Consider the following 23,120-nt stretch of genomic DNA (forward strand, 5'->3'; position numbering starts at 1 on the left):
ATAATCTTCAATAAATATATGTGTGCGGGCAAATGTATTTTGAAACCTTCGTCTATCAAGCCTTGTGAAATGTCCAATCAAGACGAGAATCGCATGATGAATGACCTCAGCATTCCCATCAATCTTACACAATTGTCCCCCCTCTCGCCTGCCAGCGAATTTTTGCTTGAATTTCTTTGATATTTGGCGACTACAATCCGTTTGTCTTTCGTGAGTTGATTTTTTGAGCTTGCGTGCTTAGAGCATCTCAAAGTCTAACATTTCTCTTTTGGTTTTAGTTGGCAAGCAAAAAAAAAAAAGGGAAAAAATACCAAGCGCGAATTTTTATAACCGCTTGGAGTCGGAATTGGAATCGGATTTGAACCCGGGACGAAGCTGGGGATAGCTGGCCAGAGGAGAGTTCAAACCGAGGGCTGTCTTTTTTTGTACTCCTTTTTTTTTGGTTTTGGTCGCGAGCCCATTGAAAAAAGCTCGTCAAACCAGTCGCCGCCGTTTGTGTTTTGTTTTTGCTCTTTGCTGGCTGTTTGTTTCCTAGGCCTGGGCAAACTGGCCCCCGTTGATGACTTTTTACATAGACGCTGCTGTTGGCCCGAAGAGATACCGACTGAGATACGAGAGCCAGAAAACCCAGACTCAACTAACAACAGACAAAACATACACGTATCTAAACTTGTTTGAAACGTGTTACATTTTAAGAACGTTCGCCGCAAGCGGCAAGTGGCAATAATCCTTTCAAACTTGACAGTGCTGCCATGTTTGAGAACGCGAAGGGCCTGTGTGTCCCAGTGGGAGTGGCATGGATTCATGGATTCTCGCCACTTTTTTAGTTTTCTTTTTTTTTTTTTAAGCTAGCATGTGTATCGATGTATCTATGTATCCGGATCTCTATATGCTGGCTGTCAGTCTTTTTGCCACTGCAGACATTTTGGCTGCCTTTGTTGTTATCATAATGTTTTTTTTTGCTGCACACGGTTGTTCTCCTTTTCTCTCTCGAAATCCCACACAAAATGGTCATAAAGAATGGACGAGGGGGAAAAAAAAGTGAAATTGATATTTTCGCACAAATTGCCGTTAACAAGGATTGGTAGATGAAGGGGTGCTTGGAAGCTAGGCAACGAAAAATTTGCCTGTCAAAATTTGGTTGAAAATATGCAGCAAAAATGAAATGGGGGAAGAAAAAAAACTACGGCTAGGTGCAAACGGGAAATTGTTTACCGTGGTTCCAAAATGATGTAATTTCGCGTGTTCGTGCAATTCAATTTCCTGCCAGCGGAAGCCCGTGTCGCTCTGTTCGCCCATTGAAGTCAAACATTCATTCCCGACCCCGTCATCAGCCTCCCTTAACACCCATTCTAAAGCACCCAGTTTAAAATATTGTCCAAAAATTGTTTGGCAATTCCAGTCGTTTTTTTTTCTTCACCCGCCCCCCAAAACTTTAATTGTCCCCCAACCAAACTTCGTTGAGCATACAGTGCCAGAAAAATGGGGAGATATTTGTGTGCATATGTATATTTGGGACTACAACAAACATGTATTATGTAAAATTCAATTTAGCTGAATTGGTGCTATCTTAACAGCTTATCCGTTCTGGACAGCAGCCTCCCCTCCGAAGAGTCAATAAAATTAAGCGTATATCTTTTGGAAAGGCAGGGTAGTTCTTAACTTGGCTTCGATTACTAAACGATTAAGTTGCATATAAGTGAAATTTAAAAAAAGATTTGTTTTAAGGAGAATGGCAGTCTATGTATCATAAATATTCTTATATATATATTTATGCTTGAAAAAATATTCAAAGTTTAATAAGAAATTTTAAAGATTTATTGTATTTCTCTGGAAAGTGCAATAAAAACACATTTAGTTTATCTAGTTATTAAGGTTCTGAAGTTATTTTCAACAAACACATATTTTTAACCATAAAATATCTCACAATCGCCTGAGAAAACCGCAAATATCTTCCAGAAGTGCATTTGAAGTTCGCTATTTATTTGGGCATATAATTTCCAAAGAATATTTGCCATATTTCTCATAAATAAATTATATTGAAAAGACGTACCCCCGGTCAGTGGCTGCCTCTGTAGCCCGCTGGCTTTCGTTTTGGCCGGGCCTGGCGGGCATTGCCTATATTAACAATAATTCCTTTGTGCCCGGGCATCTTGCCAAAAAGTTGGCGACCGCCTGCTCCTGGCACAGCAGGCGACGAACGTTTTGTGGCCAATTTCCCGTACCCAAAGGCCGACTTTTTGTGTGACCCATTGTCAAGTCAAGTCAAGCCGGACAAGGCCTACTCTCGGCAATTTTTCCCACTCTGCCACCCTCGCTATATGTACCCTCGTAGTATGACGTTTTGTCTAGAGTTAAATTCAAAAGTTTGCGAGAAAAAAGGCAGTACCAATACGGCAGCGGGGTGAGCGAACTGCAAACTTTGGAGTCCATGACAACCAGTAAGACTGCTGGAAAGACCATTGATTGAACCTGGTCATGCGGTTTGTTTGGATTTCTTAAGTTGCGCCATCCGACCTTCTTCGAGGTAGCTAAAAATAGTCTGAAAACGTGAAATCTTTGGAATGAGCATTTAAGACTTTTTTACTACATGTTATACAACGTAAACTTTTGTCTTACATAGGAAGTATAAGGAGTATAATGTCAGACAATAAAGTTATGAAAACATTTTTGAATATAAAAAGGATTTATAATGACAGAGAGAACTACATTGTTCTTGAATTGAGAACATTCGTTCTTAAAAACCGTGTAAGTTCATTTTGGTGTCAATGTTCTCAATATTAGAACGAAATGGTGAGAAAGGAAATGTTAAATTGAGCTTATTTAACAACTTTTTGATAAGTATACACTACTGACTGGACTAATAGTTTATTTGTTGAGATGTACAATATAAACACCGCCGATTCAACTTGATTAGAGTAAAATAAAAATGTTTTCAACTTCAAAAATGTTCTACTTTTTAAGAACATTTTCAAATCAGGTGAGAATGTCAGAATTTGGCTTTTCAAGTTAGGGAAGTTTTAGATTGAATACTTTTAATACAACAAATTCTTTCTGATAATTGTAAAGAAATTTAAGGTTTCATTTTTATGCTAATACCATTTGATTTGAATCAATAAACTCCATAGACCCATACCAAAATAAAACTCAAAACCAATTGGGCTACATAAATTTCTGTTGGTTACTATTGTAGATATAGTAGTAACCCCCGTTGAACCTCAGAGTGGCCAGTTCGTAGTGCGAGGTGCCACTCACTGGACTGGCAGCCACCCGGACCGGTGATGCGGTGAAGCTGAGGGTGCGGTAGAAGAAGGCGGTGAGGAAGCTGCAACTGACCACGAAGGCCACAAAGAAGCCCAGACAGAAGACGCAGTCCTTGTTGACCTGCAGGCACAGGCAGAAGGCTCCAAAACAATCGCCAATTGAGCGACCAATTCGCGCACATATCGTTTGCCGAAGCTGGGGAGGATTGGGCGGCAGATTGTTGCCACTGATGGTGATCGTGTGCTGGGATCTTTCGCAGGGCGCACGGTTTCGATCTGTTCTTAGGGTTGTCAGATCCAAACGGAATCGTCGGGGTTGTGATACTAACTCAGCCGTCTGGGTGCCCAGTTCGGAGTATTGCGGAATTGGTAGAAAAACCGCTGGACGGCATTCCTGGCGCCCTTCAATGCCATCCACATTGCGGGAGAAGCAATAGAGCAGTACATTATGCGATTGCTTAGGGGTTTCTACCCTGATGGGGATAGATATGTTGGTCTGAAGATCCTCAGTTATAAGCTGTTGTCTCTTTCCTGCGGACTGCCCACTCGTACTGGGCGTTTCATCTATATCGAAAGTCACACGCTTGCCCACCATTTGATCCGAACTCGATGGAGACTTCACCTGGTCAGGATTCACTGGAGACTCCGTCTCAGTGGCGCCTAAATTCGCATCTGGCAGATACACAACATGGGCGTTTTCAACGGCTGGTGGCATATTTATGATCACTTGATCTTGAGAATCCGATGATGACAGGCTTTCGCCTTCATCGTTCTTGTTTTTTCTTTTATTCATTTATTTATTTTTCTGCTTTCGAAAACTGGGAATTTTCTGTATGATGTGCGGATACCAAAACTGAAAGCTGAATTTACTTCCGGTGTGATAGTTGTCAACGCTCGTTTCGTATGGCCGAAATTATGTTGGCTTCAGTTGGTTGTAAAACATTTTTCGAAACTTTTCAAAATTTGATCTGTGGACGCTATAAACTCCATGGCGTGCAGGGAGCCACCACAGACTGCGATCGTCATTAACTTGCTGATTGGCGATTTGGTTCAGGATGCCGTTAATGAGCCGCTCAAACTATCCGAGCAGAAGAACACCTGCCAGCGGCTCTTCGACATTTTGGGCTTTCAGGCCGACGAATGTTTTGTTGACGTGGAGGGCAGTGATGTGGCCATAACACCCAGTTCGAGCACTCTCCAGACCACTTCAAAATCGCGCCCAGCCGAGGCCAAGAAAAGGAATTGGTATGGTTGGATGTCCAAGGCATTGGCAGAAGGTAAGAACTTGCTTTGCAATGTAGGGACCTTAAAATCGGTCGTTCTTTGAGCAGTGGTTATAAAAATTTATTTGATGACTTCAACAACTTATAGGAAAAAAATTGTTAACGGTCGTATTTCTTAAATTATTCCCAAAAGAACTAACTATTAAAGATAGATTTCGCCGTCTAAAGATAAAATATAGAATTTACAGTATCAAGATTAAAGGAACAGATTTTGATTCCTTTTTATTTCATAACTATGAATGTATCTCAGTTGTCGGAAATTGTATCTTTTATTTGTTTGAGTAATATGCACTGGGTAGCTTATCGCTGTGTTGTACGCTGTTTGTGTGGCGGCAGAGAACGAGCAGAGCTGTTTCATATGCCCGCTTAACGGGAAGCTGCCGAGCGCTGATGTTTCTAGTTGATTTTTCATTTACCTCTCTAAAACCAAAGAACTCTGATACATTTTGAAACCCACAGAAAATTCCGAAGACGACGTTGAGATCTTCAGGAAGGATGGATGCGATGGGCAGAAAAGTATCCACTCGATCGGAGTGCAAACGGAGCAGCCGCGCCGACGGCTCAGATCGTGTTCTGTGGATTTTGCCCCAACTCTTGCACCCTGCGAACTGACGCGCCACACGGTTTTCATCGATGCTATTTCCGTGCCAATACCGAATGTACTCAATCGACCGCCGTTAGCCGATCGCTTTTGCTATATGTTGACCGATTTTGCATCGGCGCTATATTGTAGTCTCGCCATCATGTGTTGTTGCACCCCCAATATGTTGAGATAAATTCCAAAGACAACGGGCCTCTAATATTCCAAATAGCCAGTGTTTTTATTTAATCAATCAAGATCGAAACTAAAGCTTTTATCCCAACGGTTTGGGCTGAGGCCCGCGCACCAAGCTGCGCTTCAAGTCGATCTGCTGGTTGACATTGGTGTGCAGGAAGCCATAGAAGTGACTCAACAACAAGTAAAGGCACCACATGCACAGGACAATGAAAAGGGCAAAGGTTATGTTCTCGCCAATCAAGTAGGCGCCGGCGACTATCGTATCCCCAGTCTGCACAAGGACCTGCCACATCCTTTGGCGCAGCGGGGCCCTCTGCATATCCGTGGCCGAGGTCACCGACTCCACCTCGATGTGGATCGTGTGCTGCAGGACCTTGCTCGGCTTCTCCCTTTCCGGGTCAACAGTTCTGCCCACAGCGGCCAACTTGGCCTCCAAATCGGTACCTTCGGCTTGTTTCTGATCCACGGCACTCCAAGAAGTCTGACTGCTCACCTCACAAGAGGGTTTCAACGTAACATCCGATAGTTGAGTGAGACTTGATGATGCTCTCTGCTCCAAATTTTCATCTTCTGTAAAGATCAAAGATATTAAGCAAACATGTAGCAACATGTTTATACATTTAGCTCTAAGGATGCCAGCAAACCAATAAATTAAATTTAAAAGTTCAAATAGGTTCCGTTTTCTCAATGTGTTGTCAAGGTTCTAGTTTGTTATCTGCCAGAGAATGTTAACATGAACTTAAATTGTTTGGTAAGACAAATTCGTTTTGTCAATTTGATCTTAATTTTACGAACGATTTTTTTATCAGATCAGATAAAATTGGGTCTGAAAGGGCCAACTTTTTGTTTTAAGATTTGTTTTGTCGTTCGAAAAAATTAACTAGAACATTAGCTCCACTAAAGAGTTTTCAGTCAGTTAGCACTAACATGATATTAAGACTGAATGATTTCCAAAACGCAATTTAAATCCACGACAAAAGTTAACATGACATTGATTTCGGGTCCTAAATCTTCAAATTTAAATGTATATTACAAATATTTTAAACATAAATTGATATCTTTAGTTCATTATGAAAATTTTGTGTGTTCTTTTGTTTAGAAAGGTTTTGTTTTGACATCGTGAATAAAGAGCGCAACTGAGAGAGCGCTAGTGAACATATTTTAATAATAAAATGAATTATGATTCTGCTGTGAAAAGTCCATTCAGCTAAATGAATGAAAACCGTCAAGAAAAACGGTCGATTGCGCGAGTTAATTAAAAATGTCTTTCTGGTTGGACCTTTGTGACCAGGTTCTTTGTTTCCTTACAACAATAGGGGTGCAAATAATGGAACGCATCTCACCTGCCTTCAAAGCTAATTGCTCGGATAGGACTCGCTTCAGCCGGAATGGAACGCCAACATGATGCACATGCTCGCTGTCTAAAAGTTTGGTGTAGTCTTCGAACAAATTCAGAAGCTCAGTGAAGCGCTTGCTGATCTGCTTATGACTCAGATGGATCTCTTTTAGGTAGCCGGGAATCGGGTTATTAGGAACCTGGCCATCCTTATCTTCAATGTTCCAGCCAATAGGTGGAGCTTTATTTTCATTTCCGAAATTGTTTTCCACTTGTGCAATTACCGGAGAGCTATCATCTCCAGAAGCATCACTCTTTGGACTCAGCATGTGGAGGTCTTTTAGTCGGATTTAGTGTGTTTTTACTGTGAAAATCATGAGTGTGAGAGTATAAAGTGAGTTAAATTTATTTCCTACCAATCGTGTCATTTCAAAACCCGTCTGTCCGAATTTGTATAGCCAAAGGGTTGCTTTATCTGCCTCAAACGACCCTGACAGCCCTGCAATTGAGCCTCGTTGGCCAGTGGATAATTTTTGCGCTAAATTAAGCAATTTCCTATCCTGTCTGGCCGGCAGGTCCAAAGGCTTCTGTCCATCGACACTTCAGGGTCGAATCTGGTCTATGGATTTCCCTGTCTAAAATGACAATTATGACGGTCTACTGCACTAATGTTATTTTGCATAAGTGCATTTTAAGAACCAAACCAAAGCAGAGGGCTGCTCTGAAAATGAGTTTGCATTTGCCAGGTGAAAAAGGTTGGGAAAATAAAAGAAGTAGGTACTGAAAACATACAGTCCGTAGCCTTATAAAATATCTTCCTTCCCTTCTTTCTTTATTTTTTAAGAGTCATATTAAATTCAATGACAAATAGTAACATTTATTTTTAAAGATATTCGCAGTTAAAAAGTAATATTTAACCTTTGAAACAAACTTCTGTAAAGTCAAAGTTTAAACGATTCATTGAATTCCACATGAATTTTTAGATCCATTACTTTCTTTAATGTCCTAGCACAATAAATTGTTAAAAATAAAAACTGTTGATCCTGCACAGCCATAAACTGTTATTTTATTATCTGATATATATTTTTTCATATTTTCATATTACATTTAATGACAAAACGTAACTTCTATTTTTTAAGATATTCGCAGTTAAAAAGTAATGTTTAACCTTTGAAACAAACTTCTGTAAAGTCAAAGTTTAAACGATTCATTGAATTTCACATACATTTTTAGATCCATTATTTTCTTTAATGTCCAAAGCACAATAAATTCTTGAAAATAAAAACTTTCGATCCTGGCCAACCATAAACTGTTATTTTATTATCTGATATATATTTTTTTCATATTCGCTTTAGAACCAAATTCAACCCCCAGATTTAAACCACAATTTCCGTTCAATGGCAAAAAGCTGTCTCCGTATATTTCATAATTTGTTCGAGGAAAACTTTTCGATGAAACTCTATTAAAGGCAGGGACATAATAAATTCATGGAATATCTCGAGTTGGCTGCTAAAGCATTGGGGATATATAAATATATATATGTATGGCATGTGGACAGTACGCACATTTGTTGGGGGGGTGAAATTGTGGAGAGTGGGTGGGTACCCATAGTAAGTCCTCTTGCGTCCAGTGCGCACCTGCTACTCAGTGGTCGTGCTTAACTTTTTTTTGGTAGGGAGTGGGATGCATCTTTTGCTCCTGCCATTGTTATCATTTAAAAGGCTTAAGTGCGCCGAAGATTTATATTCATATATTTGAAAGGAGAGGAATAAAACGACAGGCAGTGGGAATCTCAGTGTCCCTGCGACGAGAAAATAAGATAAACGTACACTTTATTGATTTTCCACTCGCATGTGCCGGCCAGTGTGTTTGCCTTTGGATGCTGTTGATGCTCTGTTGCCATGGACTGCATTCTCTGCCACAGCTTTTGCCCTTCTGTGGCGCAGTTTTGTCGCCTGCCCAAAAAAGCAGGGGAGTTGGGTGTATGGGGTGGTATGTATGGTGTGGGTGTACAGAGTGGGCTTAACTGGGCAGCCAACGCCTGCGCTTGATTCATCTGCCAGTTGATTGGTGTTTGTGCGAAAGTGTTGAAGCAGAACAACTGGGATTGAGTGACCGCCATCCTTTATCCTCCAGCTTCACCCCTCGGGCTGTATGGTAAGCTTTATTTGTGCTGCCTACTTTGAGGCTGCACCGAGGGGCTCACAAATCGATCGTGCTGTCGGTTTCATATATTGGATTTCAACAAAGCCCATTTCGCAAATGCGTTTCATCAAAAGCCGCGCGGCTTTAAGAAGATTACTTTAATCTCTGTCCATTAAAATTATAATTTTTCAAAATGAGAAAAGAAATATTTGTTTGTAAATTAAAAAAAAACTTAAAATGGTGTTTTAGTCTTCCAAAAAGTCACATCACATTTGAAAAAAAGTAAACTTTGTATAAAGTAGTCTAAATTTGTTATTTTTGTTAAATGTAATTTGTAGATTAGGAAATCGTATTTACTGACTGAATCTATTTTAAAAACTCATGTCAACCTACGGAAAAGATTCTATAGCTTAGCATTTGTGCTAAGAATTTAACAATGTTAAAAATTTTAAATTTTTTTTGAACCAGGAATACAAATAAGATGTAGTGTCATTCCAACACACTTCTTTTTCCAAGATAAACTTTTCTGTGTTATGTATGTTAAATCCCATAACCTAAAACGTATGTTGAACCCCACTAAATTAATTGCTGTTCTCATTTGAAATTATCGTTAATTAAATTCGCACCCTTTGTCTTCTTGTCTATTCTTCCCATATTTTTGGTTTTTTGGCAACCTTCCTGATTACGCTGTCTAAAATTGTGTCGGCCTCTTTTCTTTTTTTTTGGATTTATGAGGTGTTGCTGATTATTCTCGGTGCCGCACGATAAATATGCATATATATATATAAATCTATATAGCCCAAATGGTGCAACTGGGCAAATATAGTAGGCGTCTAACCGTTGCCAAAAGTTCCAGTCTGGCCGCTTCGGTCTTGGCCAGCTCGTAAATAATATTTGTTTAGAGATATTTTTGCCTTAATGCTTGTTTGTTTCCTATTACTCTGGGTCGGCTCGTTTATCATCTTGGCCAAAGCCTGCAGTTTGGGATGCTGCAGGAGCAAAAAGGACTTGCGAGTGGCCCAGCATGCATTCAATTAGCGCCTGGCAAGAATCGGATTTTCGTCGTGCCATATAATCATAAGGCTCATAATTTCTCAACTTGTTTTTTGAAATATTGGTCAAGATCGTCGCATAGTTAAATTTTAGTTTCCAAGTAGTTTTTGAAGATTCAATTTATTAAACTGAAAACTATTCAAACTACAAACTATAATCAAAGTATTTGTAAATACTTAATAAGTATTATTTTTTTAAGATTTTTAAAGTCAAAACAAAGCTCACTGATAAACGTTTAGACTGACTTCTGCTGACATCTCTAGCGAGTACTGTGATGTTGTGGAAGAAGGAGGTCCATTCTGTTATACAAACAAAATAGAAGTTGATGTCACACTCACTTACACCTGCCAGGGTCTTCAAAGCGTTGTCAAACGCTTGCCACTCTTGTCTATGGCAAGAGGTAAGTGAAATTTCCGGGTGAATCCCCAGCCAGGATCCCCTCCGATTCCCCATCCTTGTGGCAATCAGTAGCTGGCTATTTTCTCACCTGGCCACTTGGCGCTTATACATGGCCCGCTGCTGGTTAGTTGGCATTTAATGGCATTTGACACTCTTCACGGTGTCTGCAAGCAAAAACATCACGAGCAAATACAAAATAGAAGGAAAAAAACGGGTAAGAACGTTAAATTGTCGAGTAACCCGACCGTAAAATACCCGGCACTTGGTTCGTTAGAGACTTGCCTACTATATTTTACAGGCTATATTAATGTGATAGTCTAAAGAAAATACCTGAACAAGTTTCTTTTCTCGTTCTTATAATCTTAAAATGTTTAAAAAGACATGATGCAATCCTCTTCATTGGTTTTACCTTTTTTTAAGAATTTGCTCACTTACCTGCAATAAGAAATACCTGGGACTTAAACACAAAAGAGCGAAAAATGTTAATAAAAAATCTACAGACAAGTATTATAATAAATAAAATGAACTATGAAAGTTCTTGAGCTTCCCCATATATTGTTCCTTTTGAATAAATTTCCTGGATTACAATATACCCGCGGGAATACCGCGTAAAAAATAGGATAAAGGAGAGTAAAATAAACGTAATGAAAATATTGCTAGGAAAATCAATAGAAAACGGTAAAGGAGATAGAAGGACAGCAACCAGGCTGCATGGAGCCGGTCGAGCACTCGCCTAATGAAGTTGTCCTTAAATCGGGGAAGGCATCGAAGGACCTCGGTGGCGGGTTAAGAACTAGGAAGCGAGTGCCGGGGGTCCTCAGACAACAGCAATAACAACATCAATGCACTTAATGCTCTTGTTTGCTTAACTTTATTTGATGTCCTGGCCTTGCTTATTTTTCCCATACTCTGCGTACCATATATGTATGTATCAGCAAAAAGCCACGCAATTTGCCATGGCTTTTGTCTTTTGCCATATGTACAAATTCAGGATATGTAATTTCAAGACAGAAGAAAATTCCGATTAGAGGGCCACTGATTTCAGATTGCTGATTATATCTTCGGAATGTTGCGCTTGTAATCTCCCGAGATTCGCTTAAATTTAGCCTGTATAAAATACAAAAGAACATGTATTTTAGTGATGTGGAAAAAAATCATTTTTTAAATGATTTGTTAAGCCCTCAAGCTCAGGCTTGCAAAGCGTGTTTAATTATTCAGCATGTTTATATGTACTCTAACTTTCGCTGTTATTTTCCTGGCCGGGCTTGTTATTGTTTTTCCAGCGATGACTATGTTGTTTACAAATGAACGCAGCTTACGCAGCACGAACAGCAGGACAAGGACTTTTCCCTGCCTGCCACATGCTGACCCCTTGGTTTTCGTAAAGAAATAAAAAATATAAAAAGTAAATGAAAATGAAGAGAAAGAGAAAGAGGAGGGATTTAATAAAAACAGGACATCAACTTGCTGGTCTCGAGTGTAATGTATTTAGCGTTGGCATATTATAAAGAAAATATTCGCTGTGCGATATGGCTTTTGCCATAGTTGCCTTGCACCGAACACTTGGCTTATTTTGCGGTCAAATTAATGCAGCTGCAGGAGGCAGGACAGCCGGGATGTCTGGAACTCGTTCACGGTGCATGTATTTTTAATTAATTGCAGGCCTGCCCCCCATACACCTCCTTTTTCACCGCATTCGAATGGCATGAGTTGAGTTGGCCAGGCCATTGCATGCCATGTCCTCCCATGTGGTCAGATACGCCCCTCGTCCTTCGTCCTTCGCCCGTGTCCTGTTTTCTTGCCTCCTCGTGTGCGAGTATCTGTGTGCAGGAACTCCTGATACATTAATAGGTTTATTTCCACTTTTTTGAGTATCCTGCATTGGCATGGCTACTGGAGCCAGAGACGTCGATATCAATTATGGAAGACAGGAATTGATTATTACTTATAACTTAAGTAATTGATTTAAATTAGTTATTGTTTGTGGACGTCCAATTAGACATTTAAAAGCTTTATAGAAATTAAGTTATTGAAATTATTTAAAAGTCTAAAGAAACTGGTATATAATTTCTGGGATTTTTTTTTAGGTATTTCAGTGGAGTGTTGCTTGATTTTAATGGAGAGGTAGGTCGATCCTCTTTTTAGTTTTTTTTAGTTACACTATTAGAAAGATTTTACCTTTAAAATTGATTTGGTTTTGTCTTCAAGAAAAGATACAAATTATTATACCCGTTACTCGTAGAGTAAAAGGGTATACTAGATTCGTCGGAAAGTATGTAACAGGCAGAAGGAAGCGTTTCCGACCCCATAAAGTATATATATTCTTGATCAGGATCACTAGCCGAGTCGATCTAGCCATGTCCGTCTGTCCGTCTGTCCGTCTGTCCGTCTGTCCGTCTGTCTGTCCGGATGAACGCTGAGATCTTGGAAACTATGAGAGCTAGGCTATTGAGATTTGGCGAGCAGATTCCTGAGCTTCTTACGCAGCGCAAGTTTGTTTCAGTAGAGTGCCACGCCCACTCTAACGCCCACAAACCGCCCAAAACTGTGGCTTCTACAGTTTTGATGCTAGAGTAAAAATTTAAACTGAAATGAATTGTTCTTAGCAATACCTATCGATTGGCTCAAAAAAAAGTTTGCCACGCCCACTTGGACGCCCACAAACCGCCCACAAACTTCAAAAAATCGTAAATATGAACGCGGATATCTCGGAAACTATCAAAGATAGAGTATTGGGATTTCAGATTTAGATTCCGTAGCTTTGTACGCAGCGCAGGTTTGTTATGCGAATATGCCACGCCCACTCTACCGCCCACAAACCGCCCAAGCCTGTGGCGCTCAAAATTTTTATGCTCGATAAAAAATTTTAACTGAAATGTATTGGTCTCGTCAATACCTATCGATTGATCCAAAAAAAAATTTGCCACGCCTACCCTAACGCCCACAATGCTTAAATCTGTCTTCCGCCGGTAGGTGGCGCATTTAAATCTCGCTTTGCTGCTTGCATATCTCCATTTACCTTTGGTCCCTTTAGCTGAGTAACGGGTATCTGATAGTCGAGGTACTCGACTATAGCGTTCTTCCTTGTTTGTATTACGTTTTAGTAAACTCGAGGTCATGTCGGCTTGGACTTTAGGGAGTTTAAGTCTTGACATTATGGCACCACACAAAAAAAAGCGAAGAGGCTTCAGTGTACTTGCATGTCTTATGTAGTAGTGTGCGTTATTTGCATCGGGAACTTTGATAGAGATCCAAGCAGAACTCAGACCAACAACACACTAGGGGCTTGATCATTTTTCCAAAGCTAATCTCTCTTGTAGCCCTATAATTCCAAACTAGTTATAGCGCTGCTGGGTAACGCAGTTCAATCGATAATCAAGACCCTCATTTTTCTTCTAATGATTGTAGTTGCCTACATGAAACATTCATGTACAGTGATGCCTAATTGCTCCGTTTTGTTTGTTGGCATAAAGTCGAGACTGAGACTCGACATGACCTCGAGATGGCTAAAACTTCTTTCTATTTTTATAAATTTGAAAATGAGGCACTGAGAAAAACTTGTTGTCTTCATTAACAAACAATTTGTATTTTTGTGGTGAAAAAAACAGGGGATAGTTGACTGTCGCAATTTATAAGTGGCGGTCATATAGCGAGATTTGATGATAACAAGTTTTTTTTACCTGTTTCTATCCGAAGTTCTCTACTACTGCTACTTTAAAAATTCCTTAACAATGTTATTAGATGTTTAAATATTTTGGAAAATTAGGTATTTCAATCATTAGTTTTTAACGCACACCAGCAAGATACCTAATTTTCAAAAGTATTTAAAAATATTGTTAAAATATGGTTTGAAATGTACCAGTAGAAGAGCACTTTAAAATCGTATAGAAACGGGTAAAAAAGACTTGTTGTTATCATCATTTCTCGCTATATGACCGCAACCCACCGCCACCGCCGCCGTCACAAGCAGCGCTACATCATTTGCGGTTAATTGTAATTAAAGTTCAGTGGTATGCTCCAAAGCACACATGTTGTTGCCCCCTTCCCAATGGCAAAGTTTTCTGCGTGGTGGCCACCGCAAAATACCACACCATAGGATATCCTGTGCGAGCTCAGCATTCCATGTTCATGATGTCACAAGTAAGGCAAACAATTTGAAACAATTCGATACGCAACACACATTGTTGTTTGTCTGCCCACCAGCCAGTCTTCATATGTAATTTTGGCAAACAAAATTCCTGTGACGACAAACGACTTGGACGACGACGAAGACGTCTATTATTCTCTAAACCCCTTCTAAAAAAACAATGCCGGAAACGAAGACGAAGACGCTCTGCAGCCCCAGCAATGGCCTCGACCAAGGGGACGAGGACGACGTCATTGCAGCTGCCAATCGCCTGGTCACTCGCACCCGCAGTCCCACCCAAAGCCACCCACAAGCACACCCACGCCCACGCCACCCACATCGCCAGCGTCCGCCGCAAGGTCGTCGGGATGCCGCCGGCTTTACGGCCAACCAGGAGGTGCGGCTGAAGGCCGGCGACATGCGCATGGCCCGGATGCAGATCAGTCTCTCCCAGCTGCGCACCGAAATGGAGGAGTCGAGCAAGCAGCTCAGGGATCTCTGCAAGGCGATGCGGGTCGATGTTGATGCTGAGTAATATTTCTGGGATATATCCTTAAAAAGGCTAGGAAGGATTCATGAAATTTGGAATAATGCAGCTAAGATGAAGGGTCGATGTGGATGCTGAGTAATATTTCTGGGACTATCCTCAAACATGCTAGGAAGGATACTTGAAATTTCGAAAAATGCAGCTAGGATGGATGGTCGATGTGGATGCTAAGTAATATTATTGGGACTATCCTTAAATGTGCTACGAAGGATACATGAAATTAATAATAGTGCACCTAGGATGGAGTCAAATTTAAATGTTTTTCTTAAAATTTTCGTGTATAATAAAGTTTTGTAAAGATATCGAAATTTGTTTTACTTTCATACCCAGTGTCCATAAAGAATTGTAATATGAGACCTTTATTTTGAAAGTTCTCTTGAGATTACTTGAATATTTTGTTTACCAAATATTTCAAATTTCAAATTTCAATGATATTTATGTACTTTGTGGAAGAGTGCTTTTTTTGCCATTTGAACATTATAGTCTCAGTAGTGTTTTAAAAATGTAAGTCTCAAGAATTGGGGTCCCTGTTCGATAATAATAGTACGATAATACATTGGGGCTTAAAATGTATTCCATAGTTAAGAAAAATCAATGGGCATGCCTTTCGAAAGGCAATTTTATAAAACACATGATCAAAATTCCTCTTAATTTTATTCAAAATATATGAAGCCAATTCTTGTATGCTATAATGTTTGTTGAAATACCATATTTTGCTTATATAAAAAGTTGTCTGGTAAATGAAATAAGAAATTCTTATTAAGAATTTTAATTACTAAACATCATTTTAGGGAATTCCCTAAACCTAAAATCTTCAATTTTTACTAAGTAGGATTTATGACAGTCAAAAATACATATTTAAGTGTACTCTTACAATTTTCTTGCAGGCTGGATGGATTCCAAGTCAAATTCATCTATGAGTTCTAGCATTAAAACTACCGAAGCTCATTCGAAGCCCACCAAAAAGCACTCGGCTGTTGTTCCGCGGAGCCTACAAAAGGATACAGGTAAATACATATACATAAAAGTTGCATTCATATGTTAATAAACCCTGTAAGCCCAGCTTTCTCATAATTCCCGACCCCAAATCCGATTCGCACTTGGGAGTTTGGTTGGGGAAAGCGTGATGGCTTGATTTAAATTAAAAATTTATTGCATATTTTTTTTTGCTCCACCCATCATTGCATATTGCCACGATGTGTGTGGGGGCCCGGAAAAAATATAAAAAATGTGCAAGTTTGTATTTAAATTTATATAGACGGTGTGTGTGTATAAATTAAATTTGTGTGCGCACAGGGCCAACAACCGGCAACATGCATGAACATGCCATGAACTCGAATTTCCAACGCCAACGGGTTAAGGATGTCCTGGCCGGGGGAAAACTGAAAGATATGTAGGTACATTTGTGGGGTAGAGAGGTGCATATAAAGCGAAGGTATACACATACTCGTACTGAAAGGCAAAGGAGCTCCGCGGTGGGTGCTCTCCGTTGAGTTAAGGGTCTGGCGGTCTGGCACTTCAGCAACCGTTTTGATTACTCGCATGTTTTCGCGTGCAACTAAATTAGCGCACGTGTAATCAAGTTCTTTTCGTTGAAAAACAACGAAAAAATATGGAAAATGTACATTGAAGCTTGTATGAACCTCCCGTAACCCCTGAATCTCCTTCCTCTTTGCACACAAAATCCCCATCCATTAACCTCTGGCCCCTCAACTCGGGGCTCATATTTTTGTGCAGCGTTTGTTGACGGCAGGATGTTTAAACTAAAGTAATTGATGTCCCCTTGGATGACATATTTCGCAAAAAGTAGAAATTCGGCAATAAATCATTACATTTATGGTATAAAATATTCAACAGAATGGTTAGGAACATGCTGCATTAGGTTACATATTTTCCCATTGTGTTGAACTTTTCCTTTGCCATAGTCTCTTTCATTCAAACTAGTTATATTTGCATAAAACGGTAGAAACGCACGTATAATCCATTAATATGAAACTTTAAGTTGTTTTTTTTTAGAAAGAGAGAATAGATGGCACCCAAGGTGGTACATTAGGAAAACTTGTTTTTATTGCAAACATAGTTTGCATACTTTTCGCAAACGTATAACCCTAATAATGTGAGCAATGAAAAATGTATAAAATAGTAAAAAAAAAAACAGAAGTTGAATTAGTTTGCTATTATCTCTTCACAAAAAAGAACACGAGCTGAGCCTTTATCAACCTTGATAAGCAAGAGGAACTCTGTTTTTATGAGCAAATCAATTTGTATACTAATCTATCACATCTGTTGCATTATGAAGATGATAAAAGTAGCACATGTTGTAATCAGAGGAAAAAATTACACAATAAGAAAAAACATTTCTCAAAAATTTCATAACCAGTACTTTAGCGAATTTTGTTCCTTTTTAAAAGAAAGCACATTGATTGCATTGGTATATAACTTTTAACAAAGCAAATTTAGCTAAGTTTGTAGTTTTATTTAAAATCCATTATGTTAGGATCTTGAACGGATCTGTTGCATACGGGATAATTTTTCCGCTGGCGGTGATTCTAGCTCTCAATTTCCTATTTATTATATACTCGATTAAGGATCGAAAATTTCCAAGTGGTACAAAAGAGGGGAAGTCCTGCTCATCCATCGACATGTTTTTCACTTCATAGTTTACATGCTGTGAAAGAAAATAGAAAAATTTTTATGTTCTAATGTTTTTTTTTTTCAAAAATATACTCACAGCTTTAAAGGGGCACTGAAATTTCACATTTGAATGCTTTTTCAAATTTTTCACATACATATTGAACAAACGGTTTTTGTTAGCATGTTCCAGTATGTAACATCCATCGAACTCAACATCATACAGTTTCATTTTCTGTTTACTGTTCAGCTTATAAAAATCCAGGGCAGCATGCACACTAATTTCATCAACCGTTCGTGTGAAAGTATGACTCGAGGTCATGTAGGTGCGATTGTTCACGTGGTACACCTCGCAATCAAATTTTTCATAAACATCTCGATCAAGATTGGTTATGTTAACTTGGTCAATGATGACTCGAAAATTTCGATCTTCACTTTTCATACATTTCAGTATGAGAAAGAAGCAGCAGATCCAAAACCAAAAATTCATGACTGCCGTTAAAAACGTACTGTTGACTGATTTAATGCCACTGAGTTTATAAAAATGGAAAATAATTTTCAAAAAGCCTTTAAATGTTATGGTTCTGTTTTGACAGTTTATTGCCCATTAAAATTTATTAAAACAATTCATTTAATTAGTGTACACGGGATGCCATTAGTATCGGTGGACTTTGTTTTGAAAATAAACATTTCGTTAACGACCCGATCGGCTACGAACTACACGACCGTGGATAGTTAATTGAATGGCTTTGCGTTTTTTAACAAATATATTGCAGTCGGATATAAAGTTCAATTCTGGCGCATAGCTGGGTATTAACTTTGAGTTGATCGTAAAACCATCAATGTGATACCTGTTATTCTTAAAAGAAAATAAATAAATTTATAAACGCCTTTGTTTTACTTTAAAAAATATTAACTTACCTTTTTAAACGGACATTGGAGGGGAAAATTTGAAACTCTTCGCAGCTCATCGGCAATCATCTTTAGTAAAAACTGTGTTTGTAGAGAATCTAAGACCTGGCAGTAGTCCAATTCCATTGCAGTGTAGTTGGTTATGTGTGCGCCTCGTTTTAGGGAAAATACGTAAATGCCTTTGACGTCACTAACATCTTCTGACAAGGCAAACTCTGCAAAGTATGATGATGATCCAGAATCTTTGGATGTTCGATTTAAATGACAGCTAGCATTTTTCACAAGCTCTGGATAATAGGTGGGACACTTAATTTGTGTCATGTATGCTTCCATCTTGTTAAACAAAATATATTTTTAAAGCTTAACTTTTAGTTCCATTAAACAATACTTACTTTAGCCCAGACACGGCTTAGAATGATATTACACAAAATCAGGACAAGCGCAGATAAAATGTTCGGAGGTTTCATTTTAGCGAATAAATAGTATATGACTACATCGAAATGTGAAATTTGTTTTAACCCTGCACTCTTAAAATTAAAATAAATAATGAATTTTTGATTGGTTTTGAATTACATGGTAACTCCGTTGCTAATGACTTTAAAAAAGTTTAATTGGTTTTTTTATACATAAGCATGAAATGAGAAATAATAATCAAACAATAAAATAAAATTAAATCGGTGATGTATTTTTTTGATTGATATATCACACTTGGTAATAAAGAGATAATTTAATCCATTGGTACTCGAAGTCTTTATTTAAAATATCTGGCTTACATTGTTCAAAGTCTATGTGTGACTTTTCCGTGGGTTATTACACGGGATGCCATCAATGATTTGTTTAAATAAAATTCGCTTAGACTTCGGAATGATCCAGAGGGCACAGACGAGGGAAAACCGGCTCGTCCATATAGAGTCCTTTCAGAGTATAATTGAAGTTCTAAAGAATAAATGTTCTCAGTTTAATTTGTTATTTATAGTTGTTTTTGGGTCGAAAGTTGTACGCACCGCTTTAAGAGGGCATTGCAAGTTGGAATGTTTTTTAACGTTCTTTGAATACAGATTCAAAAATCGATTTTTATGAAAACTTCCCATAAGAAGACAAGCATCCAATCGAACATCATATAACTTCATTGCTGGACCATTTCGCTTCCTAAACTCCAATACTGTCCGAACATCAACATTACCGATTTCGCGATCTAGCAACATTCGGCAATTTACATAACTGCGATTATCAATTTGAAAGACCTGACAGCTCAACTTTTCGATTGTTTCCTTGTTCAAAATTTTAGTGCTGACATCATCAAGGATATAAAAGTTTCTCTGCGATGCGCTCACACAATTAATAATTAAGAACCAGCGTTTCAAAAATAAAGCTTTCATTTTGAACGGTTATATTGCAATGCTGAAGTTTTTTTTAATGATTATTTTGACAATTTAATGAACAAGTCATTTTGTATGAAGTTTTTCATTTTGTCATTTTCCTTTTTATACCAGCTACCATTAGTGCATGTATAATATATAAAATATATTTTTTATCAAATGTTCTGACTAAATTACTAGTTAAAAAAATAATAAAAAAAAACAATGATATAATCATTATTATAAACGGAAATGATATGAAAAAAAAATTAAATATTACTTTTACATAAAATTGTTTATTCGTTTTAGTAATTTATCAAGACATGCATATTCCTCATCCGGCGAAGAAATTTCGTAATAAAGAAATTCAAGATTAAAAATTAACGTTTGCCAAGTTTGACTTTAATTTTATTAGTTGTTTTTTAATTGGTTGTTTATTTAGGTTTTAATAACGATAAGACTAAATGTAAGAAATAAGACTAAAATGTAAAAACAGCATAAGTAAGAACAAGAGAAGAACGCCTTAGTCGATTCCACTGAATTTCAAATACCCGCTACTCAGTACTGGGAGCACATAGAGAGTGCGAGGGAAATAGATTTATACAAGTAGAAAAGCGCCTGCTACGAAGAATTTACACTTTATTTGCTTATAACTTTTTAATGAATGTACCGAATTTAACAATTTTTGGGATGTAGTTAGACAATTCTAATCAAAACAAAATATCATTTACATTTTTCGAAAATATTAAAAAATATGGGTGGTAAACGGGTTTTAGCGCAATGGAAATTTGAGGGCTTTAGAGTGGGCGTGGCACCCTGCTGAAACAAACTGACGGACAGATAGACGGACGTGGCTAGATCGACTCTGCTAGTGATCCTTATCAAGAATATATAAACTTGATAAGGTCAGATACGCTTTCTTCTACATGTTACATACTTTCTGACAAATCTAATTTACCCATTTACTTTACGAGTAACGGGTATAAAAAACTTATACAGATACCCTCTACTTATTGGCAATTACTTTTCCTTGCGACACAATCCGTACTGCTAATTGCTCTTGGGTAAAATACTCGGTAATAGTGCGAAATGTACCAAAAGGAACAAACGGAGGAAGATCCTTTTCATCCATATGCCAGTTTCTCAAGGTATAGCTATAATTCTAAGAAAATGTATACATTATTGACTTAATTAAAATCGTAATAACTGGTTGTTGCTTACCATTTTTAAGGGACACGCAAGGTTAGCATTTGTGTGTTTTCTGAAGCTTTTTACGTAAATATTGAACAATCCATTCTTATGGGCTGTCCTCAGGAACTGACATGCATCCAAGCGAACATCATATAATTTGAGTTTCTTTTTATTGCTTGACTTCCAAAAATCCATAGCTGTGTGCATTAGTATATCCTTCACATCAGACTTCAGCATCATCTCACCATCAACATATCTCCGATTGTTAAGATGAACGATGCGGAAATCAATATTCTCGATCAAATCGCGAAGTTTATATTTCACTGAAAACTCATCTAACTTTATTCTGAAGTTGCGCTCCTCACTTTTTAAGCAAATGTGGTTGTTGAACCACATTATCCAGAACAAAGCATATGTGGCCAATGCTTTCATTTTAATGTCACTCGATTACTACTTGGAGTGCTGCTTTAATACACATAATATTATTCTGCACACGTTATAAGTACATCCGGCCAATTAAGAACTCGTTGCTGGGTAATAAAATAATTTCCACAAATTGGAATAGTTTTTATAGATAAAAGCTTAAAAAATATTATATCCACCTTTTAGATCTGCGAAGCTTTTAATATGGCATAAGCAAAATGTTTGTTTTTATTTTTTACTTTTAAATATTTTTTTTACCTGTTGAAAGGGTATACTAGATTTGTGGATAGTATTTAACAGATAAAAACAAGGAAGAACGCTATAGTCGAGTAACTCGACTATCAGATACCCGTTACTCAGCTAAAGGAACCAAAGGAAAACGGAGATATGCAAGCAGCAAATGCGCCACCTACCGGCGGTACACAGATTTAAGAGTTGTGGGCGTTAAAGTGGGCGTGGCAGAGTTTTTTTTAAATCAATCGATAGGTATTGATAAGACCAATACATTCCAGTTAAAATTTTTTATCTAGCACGAAAATTGTGGACGCCACAGGCTTGGGCGGCTTGTGGGCGTTAGAGTGGGCGTGGCAAACCTTTATTTAGATCAATCGATAGGTATTGACGAGTCCAAAACATTTCAGCTAAAATTTTTTATCTAGCATGAAAATTGTGGGCTCCACAGACTTGGGCGGTTTGTGGGCGTTAGAGTGGTCGTGGCATATTCGTGTAACAAACTTGCGCTGCGCTCAAGCCTACGGAATCTAAATCTGAAATCCCATTTCTCTATCTTTGATATTTTCCGAGATATCCGCGTTCATACTAACGATTTTTTGAAGTTTGTGGGCGGTTTGTGGGCGTTACAGTGGGCGTGGCAAACTTTTTTTTGGGTCAATCGGTAGGTATTGATGAGAACAATACATTTCAGTTAAAATTTTTATTCTAGCATCAAAACTGTAGGATCCACGGTTCTAGGCGGTTTGTGGGCGTTAGAGTGGGCGTGGCACTCTTTTGAAATAAACTTGCGCTGCGCAGGAATCTCAGGAATCTGCATGCCTAATCCCAGTATTGTAGCTCTTATAGTTTCCAAGATCTCAGCGTTCATACGGACAGACGGACAGACGGACAGACGGACAGACGGACAGACGGACAGGCGGACAGACGGACAGACGGACAGACGGACAGACGGACAGACGGACAGACGGACAGACGGACATGGCTAGATCGACTCGGCTAGTGATCCTGATCAAGAATATATATACTTTATGGGGTCGGAAACGCTTCCTTCTGCCTGTTACATACTTTCCGACGAATCTAGTATACCCTTTTACTCTACGAGTAACGGGTATAATAAGTGTTTCTGACCCCATAAATATATATATCATTGATCTGGATGACTAGTCGAGCCGATCTAGCCATGTCCGTCGCTCCGACTGTCTGTCCGTTCGTATGAACGCTGAGATCTCGGAAACTATAAAAGCTAAAAGCTTGGTTTTGGCTTGCAAATTCTAGAGATTCTTGCGCAACGCAAGTTTATTTCAGCAGGGTGCCACGCCCACTCTATCGCCCATAACGGTAAAACCTGTTTAGCCCCCACGTTCTATTATCAATATCTACATGCCAAAAATTCTTAAGAATCATCAATTAAAAAGATGTAAGCAAATAAAACAAGCAAGAA

General features: G+C 38.5%; 9 protein-coding genes across 10 annotated transcripts in view; 3 read left to right on the forward strand and 6 right to left on the reverse strand.

The window, feature by feature from the left end:
• Window positions 1-3,162: 3,162 nt before the first annotated feature.
• On the reverse strand, window positions 3,163-4,137 carry LOC119546927. The gene has a single exon (XM_037853563.1). The coding sequence runs from the start codon at window positions 4,054-4,056 to the stop codon at window positions 3,163-3,165; it is 894 nt and encodes a 297-aa protein (XP_037709491.1). The 5' UTR covers window positions 4,057-4,137.
• Window positions 4,130-5,355, forward strand: LOC119546929. Its single transcript, XM_037853565.1, has 2 exons — window positions 4,130-4,540; window positions 5,006-5,355. Exons 1-2 carry the CDS (start codon window positions 4,252-4,254, stop codon window positions 5,320-5,322), a joined length of 606 nt encoding a protein of 201 aa, XP_037709493.1. The 5' UTR covers window positions 4,130-4,251; the 3' UTR covers window positions 5,323-5,355.
• LOC119546928 lies at window positions 5,344-7,098 on the reverse strand. Its single transcript, XM_037853564.1, has 2 exons — window positions 6,668-7,098; window positions 5,344-5,894 (listed from the first exon to the last, which is right to left on the reverse strand). The coding sequence occupies exons 1-2, from the start codon at window positions 6,987-6,989 to the stop codon at window positions 5,401-5,403; spliced, it is 816 nt and encodes a 271-aa protein (XP_037709492.1). The 5' UTR covers window positions 6,990-7,098; the 3' UTR covers window positions 5,344-5,400.
• Window positions 7,099-14,392: 7,294 nt separating this feature from the next.
• LOC119546934 lies at window positions 14,393-15,232 on the forward strand. The gene has a single exon (XM_037853571.1). It carries the CDS (start codon window positions 14,565-14,567, stop codon window positions 14,916-14,918), a length of 354 nt encoding a protein of 117 aa, XP_037709499.1. The 5' UTR covers window positions 14,393-14,564; the 3' UTR covers window positions 14,919-15,232.
• Window positions 15,233-15,817: 585 nt separating this feature from the next.
• The window catches only part of LOC119546925, a 33,571-nt gene continuing 26,268 nt past the window's right edge, over window positions 15,818-23,120 (forward strand). Inside the window, exon 1 of one of the 2 annotated variants that reach the window (XM_037853558.1) lies at window positions 15,818-15,937. The gene's annotated coding sequence lies outside the window, so the exon portion shown is untranslated. The remainder of the gene's footprint in view (window positions 15,938-23,120) is intronic. The other variant, XM_037853559.1, reaches the window with a different exon arrangement.
• Window positions 17,372-18,043, reverse strand: LOC119546931. Its single transcript, XM_037853567.1, has 2 exons — window positions 17,662-18,043; window positions 17,372-17,598 (listed from the first exon to the last, which is right to left on the reverse strand). Exons 1-2 carry the CDS (start codon window positions 18,001-18,003, stop codon window positions 17,419-17,421), a joined length of 522 nt encoding a protein of 173 aa, XP_037709495.1. The 5' UTR covers window positions 18,004-18,043; the 3' UTR covers window positions 17,372-17,418.
• Window positions 18,212-18,806, reverse strand: LOC119546933. The gene is made up of 2 exons (XM_037853570.1): window positions 18,483-18,806; window positions 18,212-18,420 (listed from the first exon to the last, which is right to left on the reverse strand). The coding sequence occupies exons 1-2, from the start codon at window positions 18,804-18,806 to the stop codon at window positions 18,256-18,258; spliced, it is 489 nt and encodes a 162-aa protein (XP_037709498.1). The 3' UTR covers window positions 18,212-18,255.
• LOC119546165 lies at window positions 19,154-19,852 on the reverse strand. Its single transcript, XM_037852284.1, is given in 3 exon segments — window positions 19,154-19,370; window positions 19,373-19,409; window positions 19,478-19,852. Coding segments are annotated over 3 exon segments (531 nt in total). The 3' UTR covers window positions 19,154-19,251.
• On the reverse strand, window positions 20,838-21,454 carry LOC119546166. The gene is made up of 2 exons (XM_037852285.1): window positions 21,053-21,454; window positions 20,838-20,993 (listed from the first exon to the last, which is right to left on the reverse strand). The coding sequence occupies exons 1-2, from the start codon at window positions 21,452-21,454 to the stop codon at window positions 20,838-20,840; spliced, it is 558 nt and encodes a 185-aa protein (XP_037708213.1).

Source organism: Drosophila subpulchrella, chromosome 2L (assembly GCF_014743375.2).
Source record: "Drosophila subpulchrella strain 33 F10 #4 breed RU33 chromosome 2L, RU_Dsub_v1.1 Primary Assembly, whole genome shotgun sequence".
NCBI lineage: Eukaryota > Metazoa > Arthropoda > Insecta > Diptera > Drosophilidae > Drosophila > Drosophila subpulchrella.